The 16685-nt window shown below is 35.6% G+C and overlaps 3 protein-coding genes across 9 annotated transcripts; 1 reads left to right on the top strand and 2 right to left on the bottom strand.

The window, feature by feature from the left end:
- Positions 1-649: 649 nt before the first annotated feature.
- Positions 650-6617, bottom strand: LOC118029098 (histone-lysine N-methyltransferase ASHH3). 5 transcript variants are annotated; one of them, XM_035032903.2, is made up of 15 exons: positions 6490-6617; positions 6340-6401; positions 5827-5895; positions 5083-5209; positions 4720-4831; positions 3381-3480; positions 2922-3000; positions 2637-2808; positions 2452-2532; positions 2128-2305; positions 1946-1973; positions 1756-1846; positions 1138-1186; positions 971-1054; positions 650-880 (listed from the first exon to the last, which is right to left on the bottom strand). In XM_035032903.2, exons 3-14 carry the CDS (start codon positions 5857-5859, stop codon positions 983-985), a joined length of 1122 nt encoding a protein of 373 aa, XP_034888794.1. In that variant the 5' UTR covers positions 5860-5895; positions 6340-6401; positions 6490-6617; the 3' UTR covers positions 650-880; positions 971-982. The 5 variants fall into 5 exon arrangements, 2 of the variants coding, with proteins under 2 accessions (XP_034888794.1, XP_034888796.1); XR_012170269.1 differs by lacking the exon at positions 6490-6617 and having other exon boundaries at positions 1785-1846; positions 6340-6481; XM_035032905.2 differs by lacking the exon at positions 6490-6617 and having other exon boundaries at positions 2128-2302; positions 6340-6481.
- Positions 6618-6988: 371 nt separating this feature from the next.
- LOC118029103 (cysteine protease ATG4) lies at positions 6989-12669 on the top strand. Of its 3 annotated transcripts, XM_035032911.2 has the most exons (10): positions 6992-7240; positions 8049-8129; positions 8224-8598; positions 8704-8789; positions 8937-8987; positions 9113-9492; positions 10033-10171; positions 11889-11944; positions 12036-12106; positions 12207-12669. In XM_035032911.2, the coding sequence occupies exons 3-10, from the start codon at positions 8406-8408 to the stop codon at positions 12404-12406; spliced, it is 1176 nt and encodes a 391-aa protein (XP_034888802.1). In that variant the 5' UTR covers positions 6992-7240; positions 8049-8129; positions 8224-8405; the 3' UTR covers positions 12407-12669. The 3 variants fall into 3 exon arrangements, with proteins under 3 accessions (XP_073266555.1, XP_034888802.1, XP_034888801.1); XM_073410454.1 differs by having other exon boundaries at positions 6989-7240; positions 8049-8598; positions 11889-11940; positions 12207-12346; XM_035032910.2 differs by having other exon boundaries at positions 8049-8598.
- A 148-nt stretch (positions 12670-12817) lies between these two features.
- LOC118029104 (F-box/kelch-repeat protein SKIP20) lies at positions 12818-14866 on the bottom strand. The gene has a single exon (XM_035032912.2). The coding sequence runs from the start codon at positions 14414-14416 to the stop codon at positions 13043-13045; it is 1374 nt and encodes a 457-aa protein (XP_034888803.1). The 5' UTR covers positions 14417-14866; the 3' UTR covers positions 12818-13042.
- Between the last annotated feature and the right edge of the window lie 1819 nt (positions 14867-16685).

Genomic DNA, 16685 nt, shown 5'->3' with positions numbered 1-16685 from the left:
GATGTTTTCTATTTTTTTTATTAAAGTTATTTTTCTTTTTGATTTAATCCTGTAGTTAATAATTTGCAATTGCCATCTAATTTATTTTTTATTTTGATTTTCATCTCTTTTTTTTATTTTTTTTTATTTGGATATTTTATGTAATTAATTTTTTTTCTCGATTCCATTCTTCAACATTTAAATTATAGGTTGATATTTTTTTTTTTTGCTTACTTTTTTTTTTTTTAGATTTCATCTTTCAACATTTTTTTTTTTTTAATCAGGCTATCCCAACCTAGACCTAAAATATAGATTTAATAAATTAATTCTAATTGGCTTACCTTTTATTATTCAAATTACATTTATATCATGTTAGTTTGAGTTGATTAGAATGATTTTTTTGTACTTTCTTTTACTCAATTTTGTTATTCCATGTTTAATTTGTTGAAAATTAAACATCTTTTTTTTCCACTTTTAAAAAATAAAAAATGATTACTTTTTTTATCATTTAATTAAAATAAAACCTTTTTTTATCTTTTTACGAGGGCGTTTGCAGCACCTAAATGATTTACTAAAAAAATAGTGCACACCGCAGCGTTTTTATTTTTGTTTCTCGGCTGAATTCAGTCCGTCTGATTCTAGTGGCAACTCACAACACAAGCAAGGCGAATTACAAATAACGAGCATATGTTTTTACCAGATAATAATACTACAGAGTTCCTTCTTTATCAAAGAAAAATAGCCAAAAAATGCATTTGATACAACATTCTGCTAAGTGTAAACCTGTGCAATCAAATCTTGTTTTATTGGAGAACAGAACCGGCCCAAACCCTTGATACAACACATTTATGCAAATTTGTCAGGTTAAGTCAAGCGCACTACATTTGTCCACGATTATTACCTGAGATGCAACAAAAGGATAAAAACGCATCATGACATAGCAGTTCATCGTCTGTAATCCTTTGATTCGACAAAAACCATGATTACTTACCCTGGAATTAAATCACGAAGTTACAAAGTCCCAATCTTCTTTTGACATGTCTAGAAACTTAACAGTGCCATCTTCAAACATGATCTGCCAAAAATTAAATAAATGAAATCAGATATGATCACGACACTTATTCACATAACAGTAATCAGAGAAACAGCTCTTCTTACCGAGTGTTTTCTTGAATACTTATCATACCGTTTAATAATCCCAAAATATCTGGAACAATCAATACATGGAAACACTTAATTAATAGAACCGCCACATATGCAAAATATCAAAATCCAGTTTTTAATCGAAACCTTTGAAAGGGAATTCATGAACCACAAGGGAAAAAAAAAGAGAGAGACAAGAAACCAGTAGGAGATACAAATTCAGCCAAATTCAGAAGCTGTTAGATTCAACAGTTAGATAAAATTAAGGTTTGCACCAAACCAACCTTCTTAAACACCAAAGGTACTACAATAACTAACTGGGGTTAAATAAGAAGAAGATAATTTGACATTTGTTGATCCTGAACTGCCATGGGACCATTGATGACACGCTTTTAAGTGACACCTTTATTTTATAATTTCTAAACACAAATTCCATGGCATTCTTCTGGCTATTACCAATACACATTCACCAGGGAGAACGTAGAAATCACAAGCCAAAATATAGCTCCCCTGTGGGAAGTAGTCACTTAATTCCAAATCTTTTTTCTCTCATCATCAATCAAACACTTTCAAGTTATTACTTAGCAAAATGGATGAAAGCCTGAATGATAATTAGTAGCATCCTAAACATACGTCTTATCAGTGTGGCAAGATAGTCTAACCACTTCGCCAATGCAATTACAGGAGTATGTTGGTAGACTACTTAAAGCACGTTGCGAACTCCCTGAGATGAAATTAAAATGAACAAAAAGGAATAATGTTCAGATAACCATATTTCAGAAATTAACAAAACAAGGTAACATGCTGAACGGAACTTCCTTACCCATGTGCAAATCTCCATTCTGATAAACCTTCACAAATAACAATACCAGTATCAGTCTTTTAGCAGAAATATATGCATATCATACACAGGGAAAAAAAATGCAAAGGAAAGGAAAGAAAAGGGTAGAAGCTGAATGGAATCATATGTGCAAAAGCATACATAAAACAGCTACACATACATACATCTTTTCCAGACATCATTGCTTTCAGTTTGGGAGAGGATACTGCCACCTGGCATGCTACTAGTTTTAATGCAGCATCTGAAGAAATCTTAGGCTTGCTCGGTTTAACCCCTAGCTTTTTCCTGCAACCTGAGGAACCACAATGGCAATCTTGATCTGCGCCAAATTGAACAAACCTGCTAAATTTATTAGACTGGACTGAGTATAGATTTTGAAGAATTGAGCAAAAAATAAACAAGTTTTTCTAAGACTGCTCACTGTGTAAGCATTAGAAGACTCAACCATAATTAAAGAATGAAATAAGAGTGGATGCAAGCACTCATACTGATAATCATATGTCAGATGCTCGCCCTTTCTTATGTCACGGGTTGCAAATATGCCAATTCTAGTCTCACCATCAATTATCCTTTTAAGAAAAAAGGTAAATCGATTAAGATAGTCTAAAACAGTAAATCGGCAATGTTTAAACACTAATATGATTACAGTGAGGAATAAGGGTCAGTGGAGCACCATTTCTGCATCTCAGTGTTGGGAGAACAACTGTGGTTTATATATCTTGACTTGTTTCCCTTGTATGTGGCATCAATAACCATATCGCGATTGATTTCACACAAGTAAAAGTTTGTTTCCCCGCAGTGTTTCATTTTCCAAAGCCTTTCCTCACATGTCTTATCATCAATAACTGCATTGAGATTAGGATCATGTATTAATTAATAGGTTGCCAAAGTGATTAAACATCAACTCTTTAAATATGCAATTTCAATTGAATAGCAAGCAGTGACAGAGGGACATCACCTTCTCCAACATACTCTATTACAAACTCTCCTTGTTTAATATCTTCATCTGCCACAATCCCAGATCCACATTTCTCCGTCTACAAACAATACCTTATTTAACTTCATATTTTGAGTGCACGTATAGGTAAAAACAGATACTTGCACAAAGGAAATGATATGCGAACAGAAATCAGGGCACTATGACATTTGAACAACATCCAAATAATTCCTGTGGATAAAGATACTTAGAAAGATGAGATGAATTATTTTCCAGGTCCACAACCCTCAGGCTAAATAACAATATCCAAGATAAAGAGGAACAGAGAAGGGGACAAGTCATATACTTATACCAGTGGGATCCTTATGGCTCTTTTTTCCCTCATGCAGAACATCATTCTTACTGCCTTTCACCCTTCATTAATAAAGTCCTACTCTACATACTAATTAAGATAGACCAGGAGAAGCCATGCACATCTACCTGCACTAATTTCATCTTCTTCACCTGCCGTTGCTGGAATGGTTTATTGCTGCATGAACTCCCACATTTGCAGCCTGAAGAGCAGCTAGACAGCAGCATCCTTGGAGATAAAAGTAATTAAAGAGTTTTTAAACTATTAAAGAAGCTCCCATATAAATGAGAAACTTAACATTAATAATACTAACATCAAACACATATAAATCCACAAGAAACCTTCATAACCACACACCTCCAATGAAGACAATGAATGGATAAAAAGAAGAGGCACGATTAAATTATTAAATAATAACTGCTATTAAAGAAACTCCCAGAGAATTAAAAACAACCAATGGTAGCAATTACATAAAGGCTGCATGACATCCTCTTAAGTCTGAACCAGTCAGCTCACTATAAATAGGATGACAGCGACCATGATCATGGGAATGTTTCTTGTGATAGTTACTCACTATGAACTCCTGACATCTTCTGTCAAATTCAATGACCTTGTCATGGTAATAATTCATTTATATTGAACTGCATGACAACCACTCTTGTATCAACTCTAGATTTAGGCAGGATCAAACACATGTTTCCTAGAAAATCAAACTCAAGTATAAAACTATTTCAACCAATCATATCATCCTGCTTTGACAATAAACAATCATCAAACTTAACTATGAACCTATTTTGACCTCTTCATTAGTAACAGAACTAAACCGTGAATATGCACTCAGCAAAGATATCAAGATGAATATAATGTATTGCTGCATTAGCTAAAGCTTGGGTTCATGTCAGGCACTAATCAATGCCCAAGGGCTCTGACTCATCAATGTGCATGGGGCAAGACCCAATTTTTAATTACTGGAGGGGAGCCAAAGGATAAATTCTTAGTTTGAGGGGATCGTTATGCAGAAATAAATACATTATATCATCTTTGACTGTTAGAATTAGTATGTTTTTTCACCTTTGGGATGGGGAGCCCTACGCCCCCTTTGGCGCACTAGATCTCCCTGCATGTCAATGTTCCGAGCAGCAATTCATGAGGGATTGGCTACCAGAGGTGTAAGTGGTGGACCCCAGAAATTTATCATAAATAGGGATGATGTGCTAGAAGACAGACAATGAATTATGAACAAGTTACATAGGCAATCTGGCCTAAAAGTGGCATGTCCAAATTTCAATCATGTACTATCCAATAAGGCTTGGAAATAAACATGTACAGACTGAAAATAAATTTGAATCCAGTAAAATTAGATCAAACTAACATACTACTTGATGAAACATGATTACAAGCTGTTTATAGAATGAAAATTTATCATATACAGCTCGGAGTAACCAAGATATTGAAGGCTGCTCTTACCCGCAATGGCAATCTCTATCACACACACGAGAGGAACCCGGTGATGCACTGCAGGAGCAGAATATGCCATCGTCTTCAAGGCGCCTTTTAATCTTCTTAGTGAGATATATATCTTGAAAGTGTTGATCAAGAAAAGCAAACGTGGTAGGTTCATACATGCATATATACTCATACACGAGGATACAGATAGAAAGAGAGAACCCAGTACTTTAAAAGCATGTGGACATGCGAAATGAAAAGGAACATTTAATAATGGAAGGAAAAACAAGACATCATAACAGCATTTCTAAGCTGAAAAATGAATGCTAAAACTAAAACCTCCATAAAATGGCTTTAAAAATTTCACATATTTTGAGTGGATACTGCGCTTTATAAGGGTGTAGGCTGTAGACTTTGATTTATTAAATGAATCTGGAAGCTCAAACTCAACCTGATTTCCTATGTCCTTCAACAACTTGTTGAATGCAAGGGTGATTCGTTGATCAAGGTCCTAATAAACAAAAGATATGGCAATAAGAAAAAAATCAATGACTAAATCATAATAAGATGAATCCAATGTAGCACGTCTCTAAAATCATACACGAGAAAAAAGATCAGCTAAAAGAGCACCGTCAGCTATAAGAAAGTTCCAACAAGTTGAGAAAAAGGAATTCTATAACTCTCTCTAGACCATTTAATTGAATACACATTATGTATTATTGATCATTAGAGATAGCTAAAGGGCAAAAAAAAAAAGGTCTGAAACATCCTAAATTGCATGGTAGTGAATCTCAAGAATAAAAAACAAGAGAAAAGGATGGGAGCGGAAAAGGAATTACAGAAGAAAAAATCGCCGCAGTGGTACAACAAACAGTATTGGGGCTGCTAAAACTAAAACCATGGAAGAACAGTTTGTTAAAAGGGTGGAAGGCTTGAGTGAGTCGGCTATATGAATCCCATGTTTGGTCTCCCAGCCTTGTGTGCACATTTTACCAAGTCAAGTGTGTAGTTTTTCACTGATTAATTATAGAAGTTCTTCTTTTTTCTAAAAGATAAAAAAGTAAAACCAACTCAAATTTTGAAGCCAAGAGAAAAGAGACAAGAAAATAGAATGAAGAAAAAATTAACCTTCTTCGCAGCAGGCATGGCTTCAAGTAGCATAACTGTTCAGAATACAGAATATAAAGAACGCTATACCTACATACATAGAGCATCCAAAAGTATAAGAATGAGTCAGAATCTAGAGATAAAATGTCTTTTTTTTAAATGAAATAATAATAGGGTGTAAGGTTTCAGAGTGTTGAAGGCAAGCTCAAATGAGTCGTAGTTGGAAAAATAAAACCTAGAAATCAAACCAAGTGAAATCCTTATCACTCACAAAAAAAAAAATATCATTACAACAAGGCAATGGAAGGCAGTTAAAACAGTTAATTCATTGATCCAGTTATTGATAAATCAATTACCAAAAAAAAAAAAAACAGAGCGAATGTTTAATAAAAAAAGGGAAAACCCAAAAGGAACACTGTAAATATAAAAATCTCATCTTGTCTTGGCAAGCCAACAAGAGAAGATTAATATCAACGGCTATTTTATGGATAAAGAGAAGAAGGGGAGGAATATGAGAGGGTGCGTGTGGCTTACCGGGAGAAGTCAAGAGAGCAGATCTTGTTCTTGTTGCTGTTCTCCTTCCTCTTGCTCTTCTTCTACATGAGAGGGAGAGAGATTGGAGAGGGAGTTAGGGAGGGAAGTTACTTGTTTCTCACTGTGACCAAATAATAATAATAATATTACCTGACTTATGATTCCATAGTTCGCACAATGACAACACTTTCAACTGCAAACGGAAAGTATATGATATTGTAATTATTATTATTACTACTACAACAAATTATCTAGTATTTACTATTTTTCTTTACGTCTTGTTGTGTATAGTAGTATAGTGTGCATCCTCCTGTATTATAGCAATTGAAGGTTAGGTTTTCCTGTGATGTGAGAAAGCGTATCCCATGGACCATGGGCATGGGCATGGGCTGGATGCTGTTGAGGCCCATACAAACACAGGATTGGGAAACAAACGAGGAGAAGCACCGGCCCAAACTCACCGAAATTTGGAAACGACGCCGTATAACGGAGCTAGTTACGCGGAGGAAATTGAAACACGAAAACAAATTGATAAATGACCTCCTCCATCTATCATCATCATTTCTTTTCTTTTATTAAAAAGATAAAAGAAAATTGAGAAAAGGTATTATTGTAATGTATAATTCCTTCCAGCCAGCCAGATGGAATGGAAACAAAGGAGGGAGGGAGGGAGGGTGTTGTTTCGCCCTTGAATTTTACATTATTTACAGAAAGGCCGTCAGTTGATAAAAAGAAGGAAAAGGAAGGAATTCCTCAAAACTAAAAATAATAATAATAATAATACAAAAACAAGCAGCAGTAGCGTAGCAGTAGAAGGAACCACCTCTGAAACGTAAACCAAGCCAAGCAAGGAGACCACCCTCTCCCGAAATTAAAAATTTCCTCAAATATAATCTCTCAGGTATTCAACTCTCTCTCTCTCTCGCTCTCTCTGTATATATATATTTGTTGATAGATACTCATAATCGATTGATTGATTAATTAATTAATTAATTTGGAAAATAATGAATTATTACCGTTTGCTTTTCTTTTTTCTTGATTTGTTCTGGGTTTAGATTTATCTTTATCTTATATATGAAGAATTACTCTTGAGTTTGTGTTTTTGTTGCATTTTTTTCTTGAATACTCTATCATAAGATTGATTGTGTTTGCCAACTCAGTCAGAGTCGGTATTATTTGGATGATGGAGTTAGCTTGCTTTGTTTTTCAATCAATCAATCGTAGTTTTACTAATAAAAAAAAACTGAATTATAAACAACAATCAATCAGATAATTTGGCAACCAATGCATTGCATGAAATCTCAAACTGAGGAGATGCTCATTTCTTTTCATATAATTGCCCTTTTCCTTTTAGCCTTTCCTATCTACGAGGTTTAGATTAGACTCAAGAGTTTACGATTTTCGGGTGCTTTTTTTTGGTTTTGACATTTCATATCAAAATTATCCGAAAGCACTGAAAAAGGCATCAATTTGATACTTTTTCTGCCCAAACGCACTTTCAAAAGGCTTTTCAAATGCATTTCCAAACACAGCCAAAATTGTGTCATTGATCGAGTTGTTCAAAAGTTTGCACATCATATGGCTGTTGATTGCATCTACCTTCTCTTCAATTGTATGATGTGATAACAATCCTCTCCGATTTATCTATTTATTTACTTAACACATTTGGATGTGCTTAACTTTGCTATGTGCATGTTTGTATGGTTCAGCTACACAGTGTCTGTTTCTCTTTGGATTCTCGACAACACTCTGGTTGCATCTATGAGACGTTTCTGCTGCTCCATGACTAGGTAATGAAGGTTTTTCGTGATAGGGGGGCTGTTTCTCCATCTAAAACTACTACAACTGACACCCCAAAGAGTTCTTTTATATCTGATTCTTCAGAGCCAGGGTCCACCGACACTAAGTTTTCCAAGCCTTCTTTGTGGTCAAGCTTCTTCGCATCTGCTTTCTCGGTCTTTGATATATATCGCGACTCATCTTCAACTAGTCACAACGAAGCACCTCATATTAGACACAGAAATGGTTGGACGTCATCTGTGAAGAAAATAGTGACAAGTGGCACAATGAGGAGAATCCAAGAGCGTGTATTAGGGACAAGCAAGACAGGGATATCTAACACGACTAGTGACATATGGCTTCTAGGAGCGTGCTACAAGATTTCACAAGATGACTCTTCTGGGAATGCAGATGCTACCAATGCTTTAGCTGCATTTCATCGTGATTTTTCATCACGAATTCTAATCACGTATAGAAAAGGTTTGTGTTATGACTATTTATCCATTTCAGCCTATCTTTAAGTACAGCTTTAGCAGGCATGGTAATTATAATTATGGGGAACCATCTTAAATTGCTCATTTGTAGGTTTTGATATGATTGAAGATTCAAAACTTACAAGTGATGTAAACTGGGGTTGTATGCTCCGGAGTAGTCAGATGCTTGTTGCTCAGGTATATTGCTGCTGCATTTCTCACATCAATACTTTCTTCTATGATAGTTCAATTATTTCAGTTAACTTTCCAGCCCTGGGTCATTATATATTTTGTTATGATGTTTGCCTTCCGGTTAATGGTGAATTCTCATTTCTAACTCTACAGGCATTGCTTTTTCATCGATTAGGGAGATCTTGGAGAAAACCATTGGACAAGGTGAACCTATGAAATTTGAATTCTTAAGAAAAAAAATTCCCATCATTCAACTATGAATCAAAGATGAATCTGATCTTCTTACACTATAATGGATCATGTTTCATCCTTCACGTTTAATTATGCAGCCATTGGATCGAGATTATGTTGAGATCTTACATCTTTTTGGTGATTCGGAGGCATCGGCTTTCTCTATTCACAATCTTCTTCAAGCTGGAAAGGCTTATGGACTTGCAGCTGGATCATGGGTAGGCCCTTATGCCATGTGCCGCTCTTGGGAATCTCTAGCCCGCTCTAAGAGAGAGGAAACCAATCTTGAATACCAGACACTTCCAATGGCTGTTTATGTTGTTTCTGGTTGTGAAGATGGGGAGCGAGGGGGAGCTCCAGTTCTCAGCATTGAAGATGCTGCTAGACATTGTTCAGAGTTTTCTAAAGGTCGAGAAGATTGGACGCCTATTCTTCTACTGGTTCCTCTGGTTCTTGGGCTTGACAAAATAAATCCAAGGTCTGTGATCATGTTCTACATCTATCTTTCATTTTGAAGTCATCATTGCTTGAGCTGGGAATTTGATTTGCTTTGTTTTGACGCAAATTATATTTGATATGCAGAGCTTCATCTTGCTCTATTGCCCTGTTTCTTTGGTTTGGTTTAATTTGCTGCTTTCATAGTGATTAAACTAAGGAACATCCATTGTATTCATGAATCATGACCTGTGTGACGCAAATGTTCATTACCTGAGCCATGCTAAATTTCCATGAAAACATACTGATTCTATTAGACCTGATAGGCTGGATGTTGTCATTTTCTATAGTGGAAAGGTTCAATAGGATGATCCTGTTTTTTTCTTGTGTAAGGCAGTTTTGCACGAGTTTTCACAACATTCATGCAGGGAATGGGAAAATGCATCATATGATTCAACATTAAAAATAAAGAACCGAATTACTTATTATTTCACTGCCCTGATTCTCTAATCTAACCTAATTTTAGACTTGTATTAAGTGTACTGTCATATTTGTTAACCAGTTGGAATTTAAACTGCTTCAGGTATATTCCATCCCTGCAGGCAACATTCACCTTTCCCCAAAGCCTTGGAATTTTGGGTGGGAAACCTGGTGCTTCAACTTACATTGTTGGTGTGCAAGATGAGAATGCTTTTTATCTTGATCCACATGAAGTTCAGCTGGTAAATCATAATTCTTTCTGACCTATCTATCATCACATATTGTAGAAGACTAATCTACTCATTACTATGTCATTCCATAATTTTATGGCAATAATTTTCTATTTCTTACTTCATTGCATAGTGATGATATACCAGAAATTGAATCCATATACCTCACTTGAATTTCCAATCTGTTTAATGAAATTATAGAGATGCTTCCTTTAGTTTCAAAATGAAACATTACTACCTAAAACAATTGCTTCCCTTTCATTGCGATGGATTTTGACTGCTTGCTGGTGTAATCCTTCCAAAAATGACAAATAAACCAGGAATCATGACTTCAATTCAGAACAAGCATTTAAACGAACTAATATAGGGTACCTAAACCAAGAGAGAGAAGCAAAACAACGGAGGAGCATGCATTTGATCCTAAATGGAAAGGACAGGGTTGATATGAATCTGAAAGGTAGTTGAAGTTAGAAAAGTGCCAAAAGTCTGGTGCACCAGTTTGTGGTTAACATGAGACCATAAGTATATAGCAGGGTCCTAGACTGTGGGCCAAATGCATTTCATACTTGCATGATAAAGCACTTCAGAAACTTTGTAGACTTAAACACTAGTCTCTCCATGGTGATAATGTTACTTGGTCTAAGGAGCTGACGCCTCTTAATCTTCAATCATCATCTGCATATTTTCTGTGATTTACAGAACCCATTTACATAAAATCAAGACGAAAAATATTTTCTCATGTCACATTAATATTAGTCTATCAACTTAATTAGTCTGTTTGGAGGATGAGGCTAAGCCTTAGGGAAAGGAGCATGACTCTAACAAATCTAACTTTAGCCCTTTTGATGAATAGTAGGAGCTAATTAGTGATCAATGCATCTGGCTAGTGGCTCTTAAAGATCTTAGTATGTGTGGTCCATTGAAGTTCATTGCAGCATTCAAGTCAAACCAGTTTTGATTTAATTTTTACACTGAATTTGTTGCATTTATCCGCATTTTCTTTTTTTTAGCAATTCAGTTGATTTCTGCAGCATATAGGATTGTAATGTAGATAACTTCACTGCTTTACAATGCTGAGCTAACATACTAGTCTGATGGAGGATCTGTGTGATATTTATTGTAGGAAAGTTGGAAGATGTTATTCTATGCTATTTGGTGAATCTAGTTATTTTTGGTTATTAAGATATTCAGTAGAGATTTTTTTTTTTTTGGAATTAGGACTTTATGATATGTTATATTTTATATTAGGGTTTCATTAGGTTTAGGTGCCTATATAAAAGCTGGAATGGTTATTGGTAATTGAGTTTTCCATTTTTCTTCTTATATCTGTTCATCTTTCTCTTTATCTCCCCCTCTACTCCTCTGCCCCTTTTCCCCTCCCTCTCCTTCTCTCCTCTCTCGTATTCCTGGCTTACACAGTGTCATATTATGCTCTCTTTTTCCAGTTGGCTTTTGCATAAGCCACAAAATTTTCCTCTTCCAATCCTGCAATATCTGTCATTTAGAGTTTTCTTAACCTTCAAAAGTGGTTTGCTAAGATTATTGAGACAAGCATTTCTTTCCATCCTAAACTGGTGTTTCTTGACATCGTTGTGCCCTATTCTTTTTTTATTTCATTCTAATTGTATCAGGCTGAATAGGGATATTGGTGCTTACTTCCCTTCAATTGAATTGATTGTGCTCAAGTTAATATTTTGAAGATATTCTTGTTGGTGCTTGGGTTCTTCAGGTGGTCAATTTTAGCAGAGATGATGTAGAGGCCAATACTTCATCTTACCACTGCGAGTGAGCTTATCCATGGACTCATTTTCTTGTTTAACTATCTATGTCAGCATATTTATTTGACTTTGCTAACTGTTTTTGATAATTCATGCAGTGTTGTGCGGCACATTCCTCTGGAATTGATTGATCCATCCTTGGCAATTGGATTTTATTGTGGAGACAAAGGTTGCTGGTTAGATTATATTGGTTTACAATTCTGTCATTTTAGCTTTTCAAATGCAACCTGATAACTAGCCTTTGTTTTTTTTTTTGCTTTGGTGGACAGATGATTTTGATGATTTCTGTTCACTGGCATCCAAGCTGGCAGACGAATCAAATGGTGCTCCGTTGTTTACAGTGGCTAATTCCTATAAATCATCAAAGCATGATAGTAGTGAGGTCCGAGATGATGATCCCCATGGTGTAATGACTATGAATGATGCAGAGGAGGGCTGCTTAAACGAGGATGACTGGCAACTCCTTTAAATGGAAATGACTCGAGGGATTGGAAACTAGTAACATCCTTTGGATTGTACTGGGATTGTATATCCTTTTCTTCGGCACCTCCTATTGCAGTGCAATTAGGAGTTCACGACTCCTTTTTAGATGCTGGATTCAACATTTGTGGAAAGTGCACTGAATATTTATGATTCTTTTCAATCTTTTTTTACGGTGTAAAAAACATTTAACAAAATTGCAAATGTTGTAAGGTTAATGATTGAATTAGATCTCGTTCTGCTGATGAAACATTTCCTTGGCTTCTTGTTGGTTTGGACCAGAAGATGGAGAATTTACCCAAGACCCTCCCTCCATTCACGGGTGGTGTGTTGTTCGACAATGGTGGTGTTTGATCTTGAAGAATGGATTAGCATTTGGGAGTAAACCACACTAGTAATGATAGTAACATGAAAGTAACCAGCAGCATTCCTGCTCTAACATCTGTCATCGCATGCATGCTCGCGTACTGAACTCGTATCATATATTTTTGGCTTAACAAAGAAAAGGAAATGTTCAGCACATATAGTACTCTTAGTTCACTACTATTGGCTCCGTTCAAAGGTGATGTCCAGTAAACTGGCTCCACAGTGCTTATGGAAAAGAGATGTGGTTTGCCGTCTATTCTCAGATTATGAGAGAAGAAGCTGAGTATGGAAAACCAGAAAATTCCACAGGAGTGTGGATGTGGTTCCACTTGATGGTGCCATCATTGCTATATCCATCGGAGATGAATGCCCCTTCCCCGTCACATTCGCCACAAGCTAGTGTCGATGATCCCCTGCCACCACCGCCGCTCATTACAAACAACCGATGCTTGTTCTTATGATTCCCCCCTTCTTGGCCAACATAATCGAAAGTAGTCACACACGGGGTTGTTCCGGTAATGCAATTTGGAAGTGGAATTGAATCGACTATTTCCAGTCTAATGGTGTCACTGACCTTGACTACTTCTCTACTTTGCTGCTGTTGCTGTCGGTCACCTCCCAAGAACCACAAGCTTTGGTGTTTGTCCCGGTTGACACAAACTGCAGTTGTGGTTCCTCTAGGGCTAGCACTCGAGAAAGGCCAAACCCCATCAACCTTAGACCAACACCCACTATAGAGATCATAAAACTCAGCATCAGACCTGAACTGCCCTTGGCTTTCTGTGCCGTATCCACTCACAACCCAGAACTTGGAATCCCCCTCCCAAGTCAGTCCCTGACACTCATCCCTCTCTTCAATCATATCAGGCAACATTTTCCATTGATCTGTCTCAACGTCGTAGATTTCTGCAGATCGCAATGCATTCTTCAGACTATCATGGCCTCCTGCCACGCACACTTTGGAGGATCCAATGACAGCACAGGCGAAGAAAGAGCGTGGAACTGACATTGAAGCTCCGCGTCTCCAGTTGCAGGTAGCTCCGGTAGTTCCAATGAAATCCATAATGAATACATGAGGGACTGGTTCCAGAGTAGTGGGATCCCAACCCCCTAAGAGGAGAAGTTTTCCAGAGGATGGAAGGGCTAAACATTGGCAGAACATAGGAATTCCCGATCCCTCTGTAGGACTTGTCCTCTGCCAGATGTTATGCGTGGCATTATAAATGCTCAGTGCATACTGAGGTGGGCTATGAATGGGCTGCTGCTGCTCTTGCTTGTCTTCGTTTTTGGTTGTTTTATTGTTGTTGCCGCTGTTGCTATCAAGGGGATTATCATCATATTCAGTAGTAGTGGCGGTGGTGGAGTCATTTATTGGGGGAAGAGGTTGGACAAGGCAAACAAGATGTTCAGAAGTGCCAGATTTAAGCCTTTGTTGATAAAAGGAAGGATGGGAAATCAAGTGTTGCCAGGTGTGGCAAACTGATTTCATATTGGAATGGAATTGGTAAGGGACTCTCACCAGGCACTCCATAGAAATCTCATCTGGCAGGCCTGGAATCAGCTGCTGCAGCTGCTTTTGATCGTCTTCCACTGCTTTTTGTAGTTTGATAATACTGGTCTTTGTTTTTTCCATTTTTAAGTTTTTTTCCCCTTCTTGTGAACAATTTCTTACGCTCAACAAGTCTTCTGTATGAAGGAGTAAAATACTTGAAGAAGAAGAAGAAGAAGAAGAAGAAGAGATTGCTAGCTAGCTGGACATTAGTGGAGACAAGTCCGGTTTGTATTTAAGAGACACAAGGACGGTTGTAGAGGAATGCTTTCAATGGGGTTCCGTGAAAGAAAGAAAAGATTTGAAAAATGAAGGGTAATTTAACTAGTAAAATATGTAGGGACAAACTGACAGAGAGACACACACACACACATATATATTTACAGGGAGAGAGCTATGGCCTTTATTTGAGGGTTGGGTTAGCAAATACTAGCAATGAATGAAGGCTGCTGTGGTGATATAGAGGAGAGGAGAGTTGAATTGTTATTTGTGAATGAATGATATTCAGCTGCTCGGTGGTGGTGGTGGTGGTGGTGGACGCCAAACTTCGCAAAGATTTTATTAATCAGCTGCCCTACCCACTTGTACCTGCTCATGCTTGAGTGCAGGTCCACATTAGCTATCCCATTTAATTAATAAAACCTATATCTTCTAGAAGCCCATGCTCATAGCCATTGTCATGTCTCAATGTCATGCACGTGTGGCTATCTTTTGTTGTTTAACTTTAAACTCATTACTACAGGTAACTATGGAGCTGGTTGGAATTGTATTTTAAGTGATGTTTCACGAAAAAATATTTTTATAATTTTGGATTATTTTAGTTTATTGATGGTAAAAAGTAATTTAAAAAAATAAAAAAAATATTTTTATATATATTTTCAAATAAAAATTATTTTTAAAAAACAACAGTAATTATTCTCTCAAACATTCCATATTACTATTTTACTATTAAAAAATTACAAAAATACAGAAATGGACATCTATGATGATGATGATTAATCAAGGAGCAATTACCGATTTTTTTTTTTTCTTCTCTACATCCCCAACACATCTACAATGGATTAATTGGACTTCAAATACTTTTCTTATATAAAATAATTTAAAAAAATCTAAAATATGTGGGTTATTCACTGCACATGTATTTTTTATTATTGTTGATTATAATAATGAATGGATGATTTTATCCTTCAAAAAACTCTCATTTAAGTGCCTTTTAGGGGTAAAATGATCTTCTTTGGTTCATTTTTCATTTGTGAATTGCTGAGGGGTGTTTTGGTATTTTTTTAATCCTTTACACAATGCAATGACTTTGTTACTTTTAAAAGTAAATAACAATTAATTATGGTTTAGGGTTTTTTTTTTTTTTTTTGCATTTCATATTTTTAGCTATAGTATAATTATTTTATTACCCTTAGATTCAATTTTTTTAAGGCTTGACCTAGGGCCTAATTCATAATTGCACAATGGTTTTTTTTGTAATTATGCTTGGGTTATGAGCATAGGATGGTGTTTTCGAAAAAAAAAACATTAAAAGTTGTTGACGCTTGCATTGAACTTGGTAGTTAAAAAATTGATTTCACCATATCACTAGATTCGTCTCAATCTCCTCTTTTTTCTTATGTGACGCGTGTTCTTGTCGAACCTCCAAGTAATTGCCAACATTTTTTTCTTTTATTTTTTCTTTCTTTTTCTCTTTCCTCGACCCTCTACATTTCCATATCAACCCTTCAAGTTCCTTTTCTTTTGATTTTGTAACTGAATTTTTTATATCTATTTGTTTTGTTTTAATTCATTTCTTAAAAAAAAAATTTGTTTCAATTGCATCCTCCTTTATTTTTTTTGTTTATCATATTTGGTCCTCATTCTTTTGATTTGATTTTTTATTTTGTTGATCTATTTGTTGTTGGTGTTTCATAATCCATTCTTTTAGTTTTTATTTTTTAGTTTGGTCATTTCTTTTTTGTTAAAGTTTATTTGTTTTCAATTTAATCCTTCAATTCTAATTTATATATATAATGTTTTTCAATTCAGTCCTTCTACTTTTGTTTTCTTTTTTTATTATTATTATTGACTCTTTTGTTAAAGTTTTTATATTTTTTTAATTTTATCCTTCAGATCAAATTTATGATTTTTTTCAATAATAATAATATTAATTTTAGTTTGGTCCCTTTTTTATTTCTTATTTGTTTTCTTTGCCCTAAAGTTTTTATAGTTTGTAATTTTATCATTCAAATCAAGTTTATGATTTTTGTTATTTGAATAGTGATGATGAATGATGTTGTTGTTGCTGCTGCTAACAATATTACTAATAATACCACTAATAGTTATAATATTGTTAATAATAGTTGTAGTA

The sequence above is a fragment of the Populus alba genome, chromosome 7 (assembly GCF_005239225.2).
Source record: "Populus alba chromosome 7, ASM523922v2, whole genome shotgun sequence".
NCBI lineage: Eukaryota > Viridiplantae > Streptophyta > Magnoliopsida > Malpighiales > Salicaceae > Populus > Populus alba.
This window is presented reverse-complemented; position numbering and strand designations above follow the sequence as displayed.

Excerpts from the sequence above, each read along its gene's own strand:
- LOC118029098 (XM_035032903.2), bottom strand. The coding sequence starts at position 5,859 with ATGCTACTTGAAGCCATGCCTGCTGCGAAGAAG. Across the intron at positions 4,832-5,082 it reads CTACACCCTTATAAAGCGCA|ATATATATCTCACTAAGAAG; the intron begins GTATCCACTCAA and ends AACACTTTCAAG. Across the intron at positions 3,001-3,380 it reads AGAAGATGAAATTAGTGCAG|ACGGAGAAATGTGGATCTGG; the intron begins GTAGATGTGCAT and ends TATTGTTTGTAG.
- LOC118029103 (XM_035032910.2), top strand. The coding sequence starts at position 8,133 with ATGAAGGTTTTTCGTGATAGGGGGGCTGTTTCTCCATCTAAAACTACT. Across the intron at positions 8,599-8,703 it reads TCTAATCACGTATAGAAAAG|GTTTTGATATGATTGAAGAT; the intron begins GTTTGTGTTATG and ends GCTCATTTGTAG. Across the intron at positions 8,988-9,112 it reads GGAGAAAACCATTGGACAAG|CCATTGGATCGAGATTATGT; the intron begins GTGAACCTATGA and ends TTAATTATGCAG.
- LOC118029104 (XM_035032912.2), bottom strand. The coding sequence starts at position 14,416 with ATGGAAAAAACAAAGACCAGTATTATCAAACTACAAAAAGCAGTGGAA.